This window comes from Budorcas taxicolor, chromosome 7, assembly GCF_023091745.1.
Source record: "Budorcas taxicolor isolate Tak-1 chromosome 7, Takin1.1, whole genome shotgun sequence".
Lineage (NCBI taxonomy): Eukaryota > Metazoa > Chordata > Mammalia > Artiodactyla > Bovidae > Budorcas > Budorcas taxicolor.
The window spans coordinates 58,199,767-58,218,918 of record NC_068916.1 but is presented as its reverse complement, the minus strand read 5'-3'; the positions used below and the strand labels follow the sequence as shown (position 1 = coordinate 58,218,918).

General features: G+C 44.5%; 1 protein-coding gene across 2 annotated transcripts in view; it reads left to right on the top strand.

Annotated features, from left to right (window-relative positions):
• Positions 1-19,152, top strand: part of DPYSL3 (dihydropyrimidinase like 3) — a 114,102-nt gene that overhangs the window by 66,209 nt on the left and 28,741 nt on the right. For both annotated transcript variants that reach the window (XM_052644391.1, XM_052644392.1), the window contains exons 2-5: positions 9,606-9,694; positions 14,021-14,205; positions 16,881-17,045; positions 18,995-19,056. In XM_052644391.1, coding sequence (XP_052500351.1) covers positions 9,606-9,694; positions 14,021-14,205; positions 16,881-17,045; positions 18,995-19,056 — 501 coding nt within the window. The remainder of the gene's footprint in view (positions 1-9,605; positions 9,695-14,020; positions 14,206-16,880; positions 17,046-18,994; positions 19,057-19,152) is intronic.

The window sequence follows — 19,152 nt, the reverse complement described above, 5'->3', positions numbered from 1 at the left end:
AAGGACGCCACCCATTTCTACAGTTTCCTCCCTGAAATGCGTTTCTTGCATTGATATATTTGGTGCTCACGGTGACTGGTTCTGTGACACCAGACCCTGCGCCATTCCTCCCCCGCCCCAGGATGCCGTGTGTTCAACTCAGTGGGGAGAAGAGCAGATAATTCATTTCATGGAGGAGTAAGTGAACAAAATGTACATAAAGCTTGTAAGAGTTTCTGGCATGTTGGAACTTTTCAGTAAATGCTGCTTACAAATTACACTTCACCCGCTCTGATCAGAATTGCCCTTCCGCACATCTAATGCAACATCTTCACACCCAGTAGTCACACAAGTGTACATTTCAGGAATGAATTATTAAAACTGCTTATCCCTAGAATCAAGGCCTGGTTGAAATTTCAGGCCCTCTTTCCTGATGAACGAGGCATTTGGCTCTTGCACAGGCTGTTGGCCGAGGGGACACAGTCTGCTGTTTGAACGTAGCTGGACCCCGGTTTTCTAGTCTCAATATGGATATGGAGCTTTCCTCCATAGCTTGTGGATTTGAGGCCTCAAAGAACAATGCCGCACAAATGAAACAAACAGGAAAAAACCCAAATAGCAAACAAAACACAAAACTCTCATATAAATCCCGACCAAACTTGGCCAGGAATGAAGTCTCTAAACTATTGACTTTTTGTCAATCTCTGTCCTGAGCAGCGCAATGTGTTTCTCAGGTGCTTTATATCTAATAGTAGTAGCAACCTTACATTTGTACTGCAATTTAGATTTGCCTTTAATTGGACATGTCCATAATCAGAGCAATAAAATAGAGGTGGTAGCACAATAGAGAAATTAGTAGAAATATTTGTAATGCCTGCACTCATGGAGCCTTTTCTATAAGTGCCCAACACTACATCATCATATTTAATTCTCACAGTAGCCCTGGGAGGTAGGCAGTTACCTGTATTTTACAAATATACAAATGGACCTTTCACTCATCCGGAGATGCTGAGGCCCAGAGATGGATCCATTGAGTCACTTGCCTAAAATCACACAGTGAGTCAGTAGCAGAGATGCCAACACAGCTTTGGCTTCCAGACTCGCTTGGTCACTGATGTAGTTCTGGATGGCTCTGAGAACTGCGATTAGGGCTGGTTTCCATCCAGACGGCAGCCTTTCCGTTTTCCTCTCCCCTAAGCCCAGCTGAGGAGGGACCACGTTTTTCTCTTGTGCCCAGACTTGGCACATCCTATTTTCTGATGAGGCACGCTTCTCCTCACTTCAGATTTACTCTACCCTGCCCCTCTCCCTCCTCCTCCCTAACCTTTTGACCCAGTGAGCCTCCCTAATCCCCAGTACCCTCCTCCCTCTACTCTGCTGCCCAGGATCTGGGACATCCCTGTGACTCTGCTTCGGGCACTGCTCTTGCTTCTGACAAACCAACCCATGGTGACCCATGTAGCTCGTTGTTTCAAGAGCAGGGATGGTAGTCCTGCAGTTATATTACATCATTTTAGGTGATTCTGAAAGAGGGCATTCAATAACATTGAACCACATAGAGAGAAATTTTGTCTCCCTTCTAATTCTTTTCCCAACCTTCTGAGCAGATGAAGGGAAAAGTCTTCAGGTAGAGCTGATTTGTCTTGAACACCCTCCCTGCCACCCCAACTCTGGGTAATCTACCTTTTAACAGAGGTCACAGATCTGAAGCTCATCCTTCAAAATCCTTTTGAGGATGGCAGAATGTAGCCAAAATTTCATGAGGTTTTTATTGTGTTCATTCCTAGGTTTACTATTTTTGGTAAGTGATACTAGCTTAGAATTTATGGGAGTGAGACAGTGTTTACTTTTAAAATACATTTATTTCAGGATAATATTAAGTAAATAACAGTACAGTTTGTACCAGGATCTGTCCAGTGTCTTGAAAATACACAGTGGGAACTGAGGTTTGGGCTTCACAAGCCCAGCTGACCTTCCTGCTTGAGGGTAGGATGACTTTGTGGCTCCTTCTGTTCATCGCTGGGTCATCCCTCCCCTTGTCGTCCTCTGGTTCCTGGCCAGGTTTTCCACTCGTGCTTATCCGTGTCTGGGACCCTGTTCAAGATTGGGAGAGCGTTATCGGGGGCTGGGATTAAGATGCCATCCACAGTTCATTCCGCCACTCCAGTCTGACCCAGGCAGCCCCATCACTTGTCTGGCCCTTTGATAACCATGTCTTCAAAATGGTGAACATGGACTTGTAGGGGGAGTAATGCTCACAGCTGGCTTTGATGTTCCGGTTCAGAAGACGGGGCCGCCACCCTGCCCTGGTTAATCCTGCCCTTGGCCACTGCTTCCTCCACCTTATGGTTGGCCCTCCAGGGCCAAATTGAACGCTTTAAAGAAAGTGAAAACAGTGCTTGCTGTTCGTTATGCATTATGTGTAGTGGGCTATGTTCTGAAGGGGATGCCCCCTCTTAGCTTCCATGATGCACACTTGGTCATAAGTATATTTGGGTGATGAGAGAAAGGAGGTATTTCTTTTTCTTTTTTTTTTTTTTTGCAATGCCATGTCGCATGTGGGATCTTGGTTCCCTGACCTGGGATTGAACCCATGTCCCCTGCTTTGGAATCGCAGAGTCTTAACCACTGGACCACCAGCGATGTCCTGGAGGAATGTTCTTGAGATTCACCTGTAGCAGTTCAGAGTTTTGGAAGAGCCAGCCCTGTATAACTGCCCCCAGCTTCAGTAAAGACTCAGCCAAGAGGCTGCATTGCCCTCCAGGAAGTCTTCTTTTCTCCCTGCCCTCACTCTGTCTCTCTGTCTCCATGGCATGTTTGTCACTGAGGGGCCTGGAAACTGATCCATGCACTGGGCACGGAGAGCGAGTTTGGGGGCAGGTTTCAGACCTCGCCACCCACTCTGCATTCTTGAAGGAGGAGGGCATGAAGATTGTTATCTGCTGATGGAGCCTTATTTCCAAAGGAAGAATGACCTGGAGGGGCCGTGGGAACCTGCCCTTTGCGGGTGGGTGTAAACAGAGACGTTTTGGCTGACCTTGGCTGCTGGTGGCAGGAGCTGAGAACAGTTGCTGGGGGTTGGCTGGGGACTGGCGTCTCTGGAATTCCCTTTATGGAAAGGCCTGTTAGATTTTGATGAACAGAGTGTTGGTTCAGTTCTTCTAGAGTGTTTGTGAGCGGGGCACTGTATGGCAGCCATTATGATCGGAAGAAAGAATAACCATGACAGCAACTCCCATGTACTAAGATCCACACCTTGCCAAGCAGAGACTCACCATCATCCTAACCAGCACCCTCAGAGAAAGTAGTCATTGTCTCCCATTTCACAGATGAGGTAACTGAAGCCTAGAGAGGTGAAGTCACGCATCCAAACACGGGTAGTGTTTCTTTGAGAAGTCAAACTCCTCACCCAAGGTTGCATATTCAACAGCAGAGGTGGATTGAGAAGGCTGCTCTCCTGGGAGCCTTGTCAGTACCTTTTTCTGAATCCCACAGTGAGCCAACCAGGACTGTCTTAGAAAGCCTTCACTCTGTCTTCTTTAAATGATGCTGCTTTATAAAGAAAAGCAACAAGATTTCATCTGTGTAGTCTATCCATCCTGTTTATTCTTAAGAGTGGGAGTGTTTTTAGGGAGTCAAATCTAATTATCCAGATGGGATTTTATTTTAAATAACCACCTGTGCTTTCATCTGGACTTAAAAGGATCTTGAATCCCCACTGAGGGTCGGAGTCTATGCTTTGTGATTTGAACACAGGTAATAAAAGATTTGACTGTAGAAGATTCCATCTCCAGTTTATATCCTCTCTTTTTTTCTCTCCTTCCTCTGACTAGAGTTTTTATTCTGAGCTGCTGGAATGTCTGCAGAGTAGAGAACAGATGTGTCCTAAGTACTGTTCCGGGGCTGACTTTATTGCCTGGGAAGAAATCCATGGAGGGCTCTGGTTTCTCTGGGAAACATATTCATATTAGCTCAGATGGAGGTGGTAATTTAAGTCCTTCAAGTTGAATACTAGGTGAGGAATACTGAAGTGGGAGCCAGCATCCCCAGCCAGCTTGAGTTCAAGATTCTGTCCTTGCATTCTCTAGTCTAGTTGGAATCATGGCCATTGTTAACAGCATTTGCTTGTGGGTTTTCTTTCTCCTCCCTTCCCTCTCTTTCTCCCCCTTCCTCCCTCTGCACCTCTGTCTTTCTCTCTCCCTTCCTTCTTCTTTTTTCTCTCTGTCTCTCTTCTCTCCCTTTTTTCTCACAAACTCTTAATTTTATATAGTTGATTTTTCTAATCATAAAAAGTTGGACTTTATCAAATATCAAGGGCCTCTGTGCTATCCTGGATAGTAAATCAGGTGTCTCTGTAAAATGCAATAATTGGGAGATTGGGATTGACATATATGCACTAGTGATACTGTGTATAATATAGATAATGGCTTCCCTGGTAGCTCAGCTGGTAAAGAATCTGCCTGCAATGCAGGAGCCCACAGTTCAATTTCTGGGTTGAGAAGTTCCCCTGGAGAAGGGATAGGCTAACCCATTCCAGTATTCTTGGGCTTCTCTGGTGATTCAGACAGTAAAGAATCCGCCTGCAGTGCAGGAGACCTGGGTTCGATCCTGGGTTGGGAAGATCCCCCAGAGAAGGGCATGGCAACCCACTCCAGTATTCTTGCCCGGAGAATCCCATGGACAGAGGAGCCTGGTGGGCTACAGTCCATGGGGTTGCAAAGAGTCGGACACGACTGAGCAACTAAGCACAGTACATAATATAGGTAACTAATGAGAACCTACTATATAGCACAGGGAACTCTAAGCAATGCTCTGTGGTAACCGGAATGGAATAAAATCCAAAAAAAAGAGGATGTATGTATATGTATGGCTGATTTACTTTGCTGTATAGCAGAAACTAATACAACATTGTAAAGCAACTATACACTGAAATTAAAAAAAAAACAAACACACACGCAAACACCTTTAGGCCATAAGGAACAGGTCTGATGCGCTGATTTTATAAGGAGTGGCTTACAAGTGATTTGATTCCTGAAGTTTCCTATCACAAAGAAAGCGTTCCTGCATGGGACCTGTCACATTCAGTATCAGAGAGGACAGGCCTGTCAGAAAGAGCCGCTTGGCATAAGGTTTACGGATTGTTGGTGCAGTAGCCTCAGGTGGGAAGCAGTCAGGAGCCAAGAGATGGAAGACCTGGATTTGCTTCCAACTGCAACTAATCAACTCTGTCACTTGGAGAAAGTCATCTATCTCTCTGTGTAGATCTTCCATTTAGAAAATGGGAACAATAGTCCCTCCCCCATAAGTTTCTTAATTCAAAGCATTTTATTAAAATTTAAAGTACTGTGAATAATGAGTAGAATAAATGGAACTAGTATTTGCAGGTATTTACTACGTGTTAGCATGTTAGATATTTTATTTATACTTGTACACACACACACTTTTCCCCCTTCATACCGTTTATTGCATTCTGGCAGCCACCCTGTGAGGTGAGCCCAGTGTTATTAATATTACCACTGTGAGCTAATACAACTGGGGTGCTGAGAGGTTAAGTGCTAACTCAAGATCACAAACCTGGTTAGGTAGTCAGCCTGATTCTCCCAGTACTGGGAGAACCCCACGGAGCCCAAGCTTGGCAGCTGGCACACCTGGAACCTGGCTGGGCTATAAGAGTGGGCTGCATTGAGTCCTGGTGGCCGAGCAGCACCTGAGGCAGCCACAGCGTTTGGTGCTTCAGTCTCTAATCAGCTTCATCTTGGGTTCCAAACACCCTCCAGGTTATTCCCATGTGCTCAGGAAGGGCCATCATTCATTATAGGTGTTAATGCATGAGAAACATTGGTTTGCTCCCACCTGCCAATGCAGGAGACATAAGAGATGCAGGTTCGATCCCTAGGTCAGGAAGATCCCCTGGAGAAGGTTCTGGCAACCCACTCCAGTATTCTTGTCTGGAGAATCCCATGGACAGAGGAGCCTGGTGGACTACAGTTCATAGGGTCGCAACGAGTCAGACACAACTGAAGTGACTTAGCACACATGCACGCATGCATTAACCACTTTAATAAAAGTTTGGGGGACAAGCTGAGGACCCCAGGAACAGCATTTGCTTGAGCTCTGTGAGTTGTGGTTTTGATACTTCTGCTCTCCATGATAAAAAAACAAATAATAATACTATACTAAATAAAGCAGGGGTTTTATTATTCCCATATCTGAAACCTGTGCAAGGCCCCCACTTCATTTTGTGCTCATTTAGATTTTTGATGATTGGGTCAAAATTATTTCAATAGCATTTGAACAGTTTTGAATGATGCCATCTCAGTGATGTTAATTCCACTTGGGTCACCTCTCCCTATCCCTCTGATGTACAAGGTGCCTGGGATAGCTTTTGCCCCCTTGTTGAGATTTGATGCTTACTGAAAGAAGTGATGATCCCCAGTGGCTCAGGACTGGATGTCCCCAGGCAGGAGAGGATGGTCATATTTCATGACAGGGCTTAGTTTAGGCAGTAACTGGCTCCTTTCCCCCAACCAGCTTATTTCATCTCTTTGCTAGAAAGATAAAGAATATCAGAAAAGCACTGAGCTGTGAGAGGGAACTCTTAAAGTTACCAAGATTATTGTTAGTGTGCAACTCCTGCTGGAGAAGCTTCTGTCACCTTCACAGACACATAAACTGTGTCTGGGGTGTGACTTGGTACTGGGCTGGCTGATGGCTGCCTAAGAGCCATTTATAGAGCTTATCAAATACAGATTTGTTAACCTAGAGCAGGACCTGGAAATCTATATTTTTCTAATGTGCACCCTCGTTTGGGAAGCACAGTTGTAGGAGTGCCTCATATAATTTTGCAATTACTGTTAAAACAGTAGATTACAATAGCCTTCAATTAAAATGTTTTTCCTTAAAAGCCCAATTTTCTGACCATTTCACATAATTTTCTGACTCAGACGGCCTTTCTATTCTTCTGATATAATACACCCTCCTATGTCTCACCCTTCTTCCATTTATCTGACCAGCATTTAACAGCTGTCTAAGATGGGTCCCAGCTGTCTAAGATAGGGTCACAAAGAGTCAGACACAACTTAGTGAGTGAACAACAAGAGATGGGCCCCAGGAAATGAGCTAAAAAGATCAAAAGACACATAGTTCTAAGCCCACAGGAGCTTGTGGCGTAGCCAGGAGACCATTCAACAGTAAACCAATTCTTGTGGAATAATATCATTGTTTCAGCTGCAGTGGGAACACCTAAAATTTGCTGGAGAGTCAGGTATTACATCCTGGGGAAAAAACCCTTTGAGGCTTAACGGAAGAGAGGATGGTTGCCAATGGCAGGTGAACATGGGAGACGGCAGAGAGAACTGCTTTGCAAAGGCTTAGTGGCCAGAGAGCCCTTGGTGGCAAGAACTGCACATGCTTTGATTTGCCGCCGTATATGCAGAGCTAGTGGTAAAGAATCCCCCTGCCAATTCGGGGGACACCAGAGATGAGGGTATGATCCCTGGGTCAGGAAGATCCCCTGGAGGAGGGCATGGCAACCCACTCCTAAAGAATCCCGGAGCCTGGCGGGCTACAATCCATGGGGCCGCAAAGAGTTGGACACGACTGAGCGACTAACACGCACACACACATTGATAAAACACGTGATAGAAACGAGGGTGGACGTACTGACAGAGGGCAGCTCATGAGGGGCTTGGAGACTGTGTGGTGGGAGTTTGTATTTGACCTCATTAGTTCATTTTCTTTGCCACATGTGTAAGTTTTTTCTCAACATCTCATTGATGTGTATCTTTAAAAAAAGTCCTTCTCCCAACAGTACAGCATGATGAAATTGCTTCTTCTCACGCAATACCTTGGAAGCAGGAGAGACTCAGCAATAATTGGCTACATCCCCAGTGGAGCCCTAGCTTCAGTTCTCATCTTCTGGCCCTGTTCATAGTCTTTGATTTCGGAAGCCAGAAGTCAGCCTGTTTGTGGGGTGTCCTCCATAAAGCCTAGATCCCTTTTGAAAGCCCTGTCTCACCAGTGTCATCTCCTGTCCTCATCAGGTCCCTCCTTGATCCCTGAGTTCCCTCCACACTGATCTATTTCAGGTTTTCAAAGAAACACAACTTTTCTCCCACCACAGGGCCTTTGCACACACGGTTCCCTGTCTGCAGTTCTCCTCCATTCCTAGCCTCTGTTTTAAAACGCCCTGTGCCGTGCTGTGCTAAGTCATTTCAGTTGTGCCCGACTCTGTGTGACCCTATGGACTGTGACCAGCCAGGCTCCTCTATCCATGGGATTCCCCAAGAATACTGGAGTGGGTTGCCATTCGCTTCTCCAGGGAATCTTCCCCACCCAAGGATCCAACTGGTGTCTCTTAGGTCTAACCTGCAGTGGCAGGTGGGTTCTTTACCACTGGCACCACTTGGGAAGCCCAAAAAATGGGGACAGGGGTGACAGCAAAGGTGGTCAAAAAAAAGCCCCATTCCCCTTTATTTGTGATGCTTGACACAATTTTACATTGTTTTGCTTATTCTGGTGACTTTATTGCCGGACTTCTGCTTTAAGTTCCATCAAGCCAGGGACCTGGTGTGGCTCATTCCCTGCCACAGCCTTACTACCTATTTAATAAAAAAAGGTTAGATACCTATTTGCTGAGTGAGCGGATGTGTGAACGATGAGTGGATGAATGGATGGATGGATGAGTGTAGTAGAACTCTGTATGTTGAATTTGTAACAAACTACAGCCCACCATTGTTTTTCAGGCTGCAGTTCCCCTCAGCCAGGCTCCTAAGAATTCTCTTCTCCCACATGAACCCAGCAAAGCTATGTCCATCCTTCATGCTGTGATCTAAGCTCCATTCATTTAATGGAATCTGTGATCTCTAAAGCTGACAGTGATCTGTTTCTCTCCTGACTTAGACATAAAATATATGTTTGTGTTTTGTTAATTACCACGCAATGTCTGTGCTTTGTTTCCAGTTGGATCACTTACCCAGCTTTCATTTAGTTATGACTTTTAAAAGACTTTTCTCATACGAAAAGCAATCAAGAAATATATTTCAGAGAATGTGAGAAATACTGAGTGTAGTGTACTCAGTTCATAATCCCGCATAATTTCTCCTCCTTGAGTTACACATTCCACAATTTGTGTGCATATGTGTGCACATATAAGCCTCCCAAATTTTAAACATAACATGATCCCACTATCAATCATAAAGACTTTTCAAGGCTATTTCATTGTATGCCTGACCCTAAGTTCCGTTTTTGCGACTTACTGTTGAGTGCCAACAGAACATCAGACGTGATGCTAGACACCGAGGTAAATGTTATCCTATTTAGTGTTATTTAGTGCTTTCAGGAAAAGGATAATATAAAGAGTAGCTACGTTTCTAAGTGGCTGTGATAGGTTGCAGAAGAAAGAAGTGAAACTCAGAATAATTTGAGTTATGGTTAAACAAGAAAGATTGGATCCCCAAGAGACACAGCCACTCAAATACTGAGTGCACTGAACTCACAGGCGTCTTAAGACAGTGGTTCCTGCTGAAACAAGGACCTCTGAAACAAGGACTTGGAAGAACCTTGGGAGACCACTCTTCTCTGAAATCCTAGCTGTAAGAATGACTCCTGTTTTCCTTCTTTTCTAGAGCGACCGTCTTCTGATCAAGGGAGGCAGAATCGTCAACGATGATCAATCCTTTTATGCTGATATTTACATGGAAGATGGCTTAATAAAGTATGTATATAGGACCCTTTGCTTCATCTTTTGAACTTTCTTCCCTAGAGACTCAGACAGCAACTTGCTTCTTTTGCTTAGTAGACCAGCGCTTCTGTGTATTTCATTTCTCCTTCTCCTTAAAAATGAATCTTTCATTTAGCCCTTCTGTCTGGATAATCCCTTTAAAATTGGATTTTAAACTAGCCGTAGTTCACTTGGGTCGCATGGATGAAGTGACAGATCTGAATTCAGTCACCCAAATGATGCTGCAGGCCCCTTTGGGCAAGCTGCACTGATGGGCGCTCTATGTGTTGTGGAGAAGTGGCTGATGTGACCACTGTCCTTAAGATCATTGAAAAAGTCCATAAATTACAGTACCCTAAAAATATAAGGCCTAGTATAATAGGTCCATTCCCTTCTTTAGGGGATCTTCCTGACCTAGGGATTGAACCCAGGTCTCCTGCATGCTGGCAGATTCTTTATCTGAGCTACCATGGAAGCCCCATAATAAATACCAAAAGAATTCAGGTAAAAATAAGTAATTTAGAAGTGCACGAATGGAGAAATCCTTTCAGAGGAAGGCTTTGAGGTGAAGAGAGCATTTAAATTGAACCTTGACTTAGGAGGGACTTCGAAGGTTTTGAGGTGGAGACGGTATTTAAACCGGACCTTGACTTAGGTAGGACTTGGTTGGGCAGTGCACAGATGGGACAAACATGTCAGGCCAGGTTTCCCAGTAGACACTTTAGGGATGTGTAATTACTTTACAGAATGGTTTGCTATTGGATGCTTGAAAGCAGCATAGCCAGATAACCTTTATGTGCAACTTCCTTCCATAGTGATCTTTTAAAAAGGATTTGACCTATACATAGCCTTTCATCACATAAAGCAGGCTGCTTCCCCACACGGATAAGACATAGTTTAGAACTAGTGTATCCAGCCCACCAAATGAGCCATCCCTGGCCTCATACAGTTTAATTTTTATATTATTCGGCTTCATTGGCTAGCTTTAAGATTCTGGTTATAGATCACTTACTTATCTTTGAAAACTTGGCTTAGATAAAACTTTCTGTGGGCAGACATTCCTTACCAGCCCCTAAATCTAGGCTAGTTTTCCCTTTGATGAGTTTTTTTTAAGATTTTTTTTTTTAATGCGGGCCATTTTTAAAAGTCTGTATTGAATTTGTTATGGTATTGCTTCTGTTTTATGTTTTGGTTTTTTGGCTCTCAGGCACGTGGATCTTAGCTCCCCAATGAGGGATTAAACCCACACCACCTGCATTGGAAGGCAAAATCTTAACCACTGGATCACCAGGGAAGTCCCTTGATAAGTTTTTAAAATACTCCATGATTTTATCAATCATAGCAATTCTGACACTATTAGGCCCCCTTGAGAGCAAGCACTATATTGGGTTCTTCAATGTATCTACTGCATCTAACCCAGTACTTGATACATAGAGACTTTTGTAAGAGCTGCCTTTTATTGAGTATATATCATAGTGTGTGCCAGGCATTAGAGTAAATGCTTTACAGGTCTCATCTCATTTAATCTGCCAGCAATTCTATGAAGTAAGTACTCTTATTACCCTCTTTTTCAGAGGATAGAGAAGAAAGAGGAACGGAGAGAGTAAATAATTTGCTAAAGATCAACATATTAATTCATTGAATGAATGAACAAATGCAAGAATGAAGATGTTCATACTTAGTAGCTTTGCTGATTTGCATATATTTTCATAATAGAAGTGGGAAAATTGGTGTTATTAGACAAGTCAACTGATGGTAAAAAATACTTTCTTCAAGATATAAGCCACAATTAATTTTATATTTTTTTCTTACTAAAAAATTATTGTGTGTAGTCTGCTCTCTTTGGAGCAAATGTGTTCCCTCATTTAGACATTTTCAGAGTTAGAAAAAAAATTCAGTGCCTCATGCTTCTTCTTCATTAGTAGAATAGATGAGATCCAGAGGAACAAGAGGACTGTGTGAGATTAGAACAGTGTAACTATAATGTTATAACTTCATGACAGCTGATATTTATTGAATTTTTATGTGCTTTACAGGGTTCTATGGGCTCAACACAGATTAACATTTAATCTATACAATAGATCTATAAAGAAGGCTTTTTTAAAAAGTTACGTCTTACAGATGAAGGAATTGAGACATGGTGAGGTTAAGTTACTTGGCCTAAATCATAAAGTGAGCATTAGCAGAGCCACGATGGTGAATCCAGGGGAACCCACATGCAGGGCAGAGCCAACACTCTTTAGTACTAGACCTGGCTGTCAGTAGAAACTTGACCAAGGAGGGGAGATGGAAGCTAAGCCTTCAAGGATTAATATGACCTTGATTGGCTCAGTGGAGAAAAGTGGGGGAAAGCATTTCTCTTTGAGACTAGGTATTATACCAGTTGTCAAAAGTGGGTGGAAACGTGCCTACATAGACACACCCAAAAGAGGCAACTCTTCCTGCTCTTGGTTCTCAGTTCCCTGAGAGGTGAGTCAGTGAGGGAGGGAAATGGGAACACACTGGCCAGTATCTGGACGAGAATGGAATTACCAGCAAGGCTGCATTTTTTCCACAGTGTGTTTTGAATTGTGGTGACTCTGGAATGGCCCAGTGGTGATGTGGTAAGAGTGAAATCTTAGCGATGTCGGAAAGCTTAATTTTAGTTGTAGAACTTACATTTTGTCAAACCAGTAGAAGACTCTTACCACCCCAAGAGAATGTCTTTCTTGGCTGGGTATAAACAAAAGCAGAAAGTGTTCATGCCACTGGCAGCGGGTACATGTGTTGCAAGGTCGGAGATGGTTCATAATAATGGAGATCCTCATGAGCCTTAAGTCTGCCTGGAATTAACTGGATGTTTATATCAAGGATGTGAACTGAACACCGTTGGTCTATGAGGTTACATTGTGCTAAGGGTAGTTGTATTTGTCATGTGTCTTGTATAGTGTCCACTTGGCCTGCTCATTGGCTTCCTCCCCATCCCAGTTTCCCCCTCTCTGCCTCCCTGAGATGCTCTGAAGCTTCTTGAGTGAAGCTGTGTCTGATGGAGGTTATCACAGTCCACTTGCTTGGCTTGAAGCTTCTCCTGAGCTGCTGACCACACAGAAGCAGCTGGTGTAGGCATTTGCATCTTTGGCATCCTCTTTGAGAATCTGCCATCGGTTGTGATTGATAGATGAGCTATCAGGGAAGGATGGACTTGGGAGTGGGAAGGAACTTGGGAATGCCCTAGACATATTCCATTTGTCCTTAGGAGCACAGACGAACCCATTTAGATAGCACAGTTCATGCACTTGTTTTTAAAATGATTCTTTACCACCTCCTTCAATCTCTTCTAACAGTTCATTATTTTACAGCCGTTCAATCCTTCTGCAAATGTTCTTCCTGACTCTTAAATAAAGAGCTAAATGAAAATAAAAACACTGGGCTTCCCTGGTAGCTCAGCTAGTAAAGAATCTACCTGCAATACAGGAGGCCCTGGTTTGATTCCTGGGTCGGGAAGATCTCCTAGAGAAGGGATAGGCTACCCACTCCAGTATTCTTGGGCTTTCTTGTGGTTCAGATGGTAAAGAATCTGCCTGCAATGTGGGAGACCTGGGTTTGATCCCTGGGTTGAGAAGATCCCCTGGAGGAGGGCATGGCAATCCACTCCAGTACTCTTGCCTGGTGAATCCCCATGGATAGAGGAGCCTGGTGTGCTGCAGTACATGGTGCTGGAAAGAGTTAGACTTGACTGAGTGACTCAGCACACAATAAAAACATTTATTAAAATATTTATTACACCCCCTATATTCCAGCCACAGTCAAACCCTTGGGGTGACAGTACTAAGCCAGGACACATGGTCTCACCAAACACCATACTGGATTGTTTTATGTCTATAAAAATTGTTTTCTGGATGGAGCTAGAGATTATCATACTAAGCAAAGTAAGTCAGACAGAGAAAGACAAATACCATATGATATCACTTGTATGTGGAATCTCAAAAATGATTCAAATGAACTTATTTGCAGAACAGAATCTGACTCACAGAAAGATAGCAAACTTATGGTTACCAAAGGGGAAAGAGGGAAAGGGATAAATTACGAATTGGGGTTAACAGATACACACTACTATGTATAAAATAGAAAAACAACAAGGTCCTGCTGGTTAACGCATATTCATTGTCTTATAATAAAGAATGTTTTATTATTTGTTTCTAGATTGCTCAGCTGGAAAGCTTAATGACTTGGAAAGACTACTTTGATAAACATAGGTTACAACTTTTAAAATCCTTACAATACCATGTTTGTCTTGGAAGTCCTTCTTTTAAATTGCTGGTTGTTTCCCTGTCTCACCAGGCAAATTGGAGACAATCTGATAGTCCCTGGAGGAGTGAAGACTATCGAGGCCAATGGGAAGATGGTGATCCCTGGAGGCATCGATGTCCACACTCACTTTCAGATGCCATACAAAGGCATGACCACAGTGGATGACTTCTTCCAAGGGACCAAGGCTGCCTTAGCAGGGGGCACCACCATGATCAGTAAGTCCCACAAATTTACACACTCTTGCAAAGTGTGCTAGGGTTCCTAAGAAGTGAGTTTAACTAACGTGTTAACCGCAGCGCTCTCTGGTGGTAATTCATATACTTCCCTCAATTCAGCAAATAGACTTTCTGCCTGACAAGACCTGAGAAAAGCTGGTTATAGAGAGGACACCAGCTTCTGTAACCGCTTAAAGAGATGCAGGAGGCTCATCACCTTGAAAGCAGTCTACTCTCTGTCTTCCTTAGAGGAGGGGCTGAGTATGCCATGGGTGGGGAGTCAGCACTTAGCATCTCTGGGCCAGACCCTGGGGAAAGTAGACTTGAAAAGCTGTGGGCCTTGGGCAAAAGGTGATCTCAGAACTTCCCGCTTGGGTGTGAGGCAGGACGGGCAGAGGGCATGAGCAGAGCAGTGCAAACAACGCTGAGAAGTATCCCAGAGAGAATGACAGTGAGACGGGCAGTTCTTGAGAACTTAGGAGGCTTCAGTGGTGGTTAGTGTTATTTGGTCTGTGCTGTATTGTGACCAATTCATAGCTTTAAGATTGGGCAAGCTGGGGAGTTGTTTCCCTTACTTTGTTTTTCTGGCAACTTTTGCAATTCCAAAGAAACCTAGGAAGTTGCATGCCATTGGATTACTGAAGAGATAGCATTCCAGGGCACTCCTTCCTGAACCAAAGAAATTCCAGTGAACTGGCCCCAGCCCAGCCCTGGCCCCCAACTTGGTCAGCAAGAGCACTGTTACCACCCAAGAAATATGCATCCACCCAAGAAATCAGAATAGCCTGAGTCGTAGACTTAATCATTGTCTTTTGCTTCCTTTCTACTGGAGCAGTAGTAGGGTTCAGCTTCAGCTAGGGGTGTGGAAACCCAGGAAAATGGCATCAAGGCCATAAAAGGTGCATTTCTGGGAGCCTGAAGCCTTTGTCCAGCCAGAAGAAAGAAGCCAGCTGAGTTCTCAGCAGCTGCCTGCCTACAAAGGCTCTGGTGCGGGTCCAGACACAATAACACAGCTCCAGGCCTCTGCTTTCAGATAAGTGCACTTGGGCTGCCTGTGCTAGAAGGCTGAGGAAATGAGTGATCTCGGCCTGGCTTGCTGCCATCTGGCCGAGGAGCTGGACCTGTTCAGAGCCCTAGACATATGCATTAGGCTTGGGCTTCTGCATTAGGCAGGGAGCAGGAGGAGAGTCAGTGCTCCACATGAAAAGAGAGGAAAGCATGTGAGAATCACAGAAGTGTCTGGGTCCTTTCTGAGATAATTAAACAACCTAGGTATACAGAAACACACACACAAACACTCACACACACAAATCTCACCTCACTGTCACAGTTTGGCTGTATTAGTTTTTCTGTTTAACAAAAATAGGGTTGTCTTCTGTTCACTAGTTAATATGTCATGGATGTCTTTCCATTCATTTATTTTTATTCTACTGAATTTTAAATGGACTTATGACATCCATTTTATGAAGGTATCACGATTTATGTATTTAACTAAGCTTCCCTATTGTAAAACTTTGTTTCTAGCTTTTCACTTGCATAAATACGTGAAGAGTGGCAAATATCCTCAGGACCCAGATTTTGTATTCAGGCACATTTATCTCTTGAAGGATAATTTTTAGGCAGAGAAATAATTGTTGAATTTAAGGTATGAAAAACATCAAGGATTTTGAAACACATTTCAAAATTGTTCTTAGGAAAGTTGTTCCAGGTCACTCTTTCTCTCAACTGACATGGGGAGCAATTAAAGAGTAACATTTGTCTTACCCTTACCAGTGTTACTGGTGTAAATGTTATTCTTTTAAAAAATATTGTCCACTATGGCAGGTACTGCAAGAGTAGGTTTGGGCCTCAGAGAAACTGTATTCTTTTTATTTATTTGTTTATTTAGCTTGCTTAGGCATCTGGTACCTTCCTTGCGGCACGCAGACTCTACTGGTGGCTGCGGGCTCACTAGTTGCAGTGTGCGGGCTTCGTTGCCCTGTGGCATGTTGCTCTTAGTTCCCCAACCAAGGATCAAACCCATGTCCCCTGCATTGAAAGATGGATTCTTAACCCACTAGACCACCAGGGAAGTCCCAGAAACTGTATCTTTGATGAGAAGTTTGCATGAAAATAAGATCTGTGGGCTAAGCATCAGGTTCACTTACCTGACACCAGCTCTTTCCTACAGCAGTAGGCATGAAAATGTCACTGTCTTGTGACCTGACATAACTTTAAAGACCGTCCTTCTGCCCTTAGAAAGAAGGAGTCCAACTTTGATCACCAGCAGTAACTCCCACAGTTACTGGTAATAATGGCACATAGTAGGAGCTTGATAGCTAGCATTTATCGAGCACTTATATGTGCCAGGCATCATGTGAAGCCCTTTCCATGCTTTTTCCCATTTAATCTCTTCACAAACTTAGAGGCAGTGGTATCCCCGTCCCCACTCCACATTGAAGGATGAGAAAAATCAAAGTTTAGAGAAGCTAGTCATTCGCCCAGGATCACATAGCTACATAACAGTTGACTCATCAGCACCCACCACTGAAACCACCCAGGACCCCTTTCTGAGGTTAACCCTATGCTCAAGAGATAGAGACGTGCCGTCGTACCTAAGCAAACAGGACAGACCTGTACAGAGGGGACCAAAGGCTGTGTTGGTGAGTCGTCCATGTGGGGCCTCTCTTGTCCAGTTGACCATGTGGTGCCCGAGCCCGAGTCCAGCCTGACGGAGGCTTATGAGAAGTGGCGGGAGTGGGCCGATGGCAAGAGCTGCTGCGACTACTCCTTACATGTGGACATCACCCACTGGAACGACAGCGTCAAGCAGGAGGTGCAGGGCCTCATCAAGGACAAAGGTGAGTGTGGACATACCCTCCTCCTTTCTCCCATGTCTGTCTTTCTCATGCTCTCCACTCACTAGGTTGCAGGGAACCTTGAGTGTGAATGCTGGATGGAGTGGTGCCTCTATGAACCAGGCACTTTATGCCATCCTATTCTTCCTTACAGGATCCCCATGAGATAGGAATCATTATCTTTACAGATGGAGAGCCTGGGGTCCAGAATAAGTAGCCCAGGATCATAGAGCTAGTAGGCAGTAATCTCCCCAAAGTCCATTCTCTGAATCCCCATGCAATACTGTCCAGTGTTCAGATGGAGAAACTGAGATCAGGAGAGGTCACAGCTTGTACATATGCACTTAGAAACTGAGAAATTTTTAATGTCTATCATTTTTAGTCCAAATATCCAAATGTTACTCTTATACAACAAGAGCATCCTCAGAAAAGGCTAAGACATTTCTGGGAACAAAGATGTGTTCATAGAAGCTTAAATCGTGTGTGTGTGTGTGTGTGTGTGTGTGTGTGTGTTCATGTCCTCTCTGTGAGTACACGATGTAGGCGCCGATTGTCTTTTTACACTCCTCTGTGTTCTGCTGGTCAGCTGTTTCACACACGCACCAACCCCTGTAGTGCACACAGACATGCAATGTACTGGGCATCCTAAGCGGGGCTGGAGGACCTGCGGGAGTAGGAGGAATGGCCTCTGCTGAATAGCCAGGGCAGAAGGAGGCAGACCTGTGCAGAATGATAGGATAAGTGCCACAGGATGCAGACGATTGTCGTAACAATAATGGATAATACTAATTATAATATATCTTAGTGCTAAGTCCTTGTACTATGATACTGGTACTAATACTAATGTTACAAAAAACACTAATTTTATAATAGTTATCAGCGAGCAGTCTGGATGCAAAGGCCAGGAGTGCAGTGGAAGGCAGTGTACTGGGGTGAGGGGAAGGTATGACCTCTCAAGGAAGGAGCTCTCCTTCCACTTTCCCCTCCTACCCTCAAACTCTGCCCAGTCCTAGCTGATTCAGAGGGTGAGGTTAACCTCTTCCCACTCTTGTGTCTCCTTCCACACCGTGCATCTCAACTAGGGTAGAAAAGTGAATGGATTTAATACTCCCGAGGCTTGTGAGAAGGGTCGTGTTGGGAAAACTGCCCTGAGTTGCACTCCTCTGGGTGGGGAAGTCCTCAGATTATGTCTGCTTTGGGCCTGGAGCACTGTGGGCTGAAGTGACCCTCATGGTTAGAGACCAAAGTTACTCTCCTTTCCTCAGAATGACTCTCTATTCCCCAGTCCTACCTATGTCTGTAAAATAATCTATGAATAATGTATTTGGAGGGAGAAATTAAATGGCTCTTTCCTTTTAACCCTGATGCCTTGGGTATTTAAGCCCAGGTTGAACCTCGATTTCTGCACATTAGCTCTGTTAGCCCCCTGGGGACTGGCTCTGGATCTCAGCTCTGTCTCAGACCCAATACCCTGCGCAGGCCTGGTGGAGAGCTGACATTCACAAAGGGCAAAGTCAACTGATCCCAGGAGTTCAACCATATGCCAGTGCTAAGAGCTCTGCATGTGTTACCTCTTTTAAAGTTTCCAGCCACCTTATGAAGCAGGATGGTGCTTCATAATAATGGAAATTATTTTTCCATTTTACAGATGAGGAAACCGAAGCTCAAGAGGCTGCCCTGAGCAGTGTTCAGGCTTGTTGACCCTTTGGGCTAGGAACAGTGTAGGGGGAGGCAGAAAAGAGGTACAGAAGAAGAGACCAGACTGCTATGACGTCATAGGAATTGTCAGTTTTTCAGAGTAGAGGACATAGAGAAATGCTCTTGGAGGATGGGACGTGTCCACTCTGCACTGGGTGGGGGCCTGTGGTGCTCTCAGGGCGGGAAGCGCAGGATCCAACGAGATGATGACCACAATGTCCTCCTCCTGTCTCCCCTCCCCTCCTCTCTTGCAGGGGTGAACTCCTTCATGGTTTACATGGCCTACAAGGATTGGTATCAAGTGTCCAACACGGAGGTAACAACCCACCGTGTGTGGTTTGGGGTCTCTGGATGGGTTTCCTGTGGTGGCCGGTGACCTTGGCTATTGGCACGTGAGTCACTGTGGTTCATG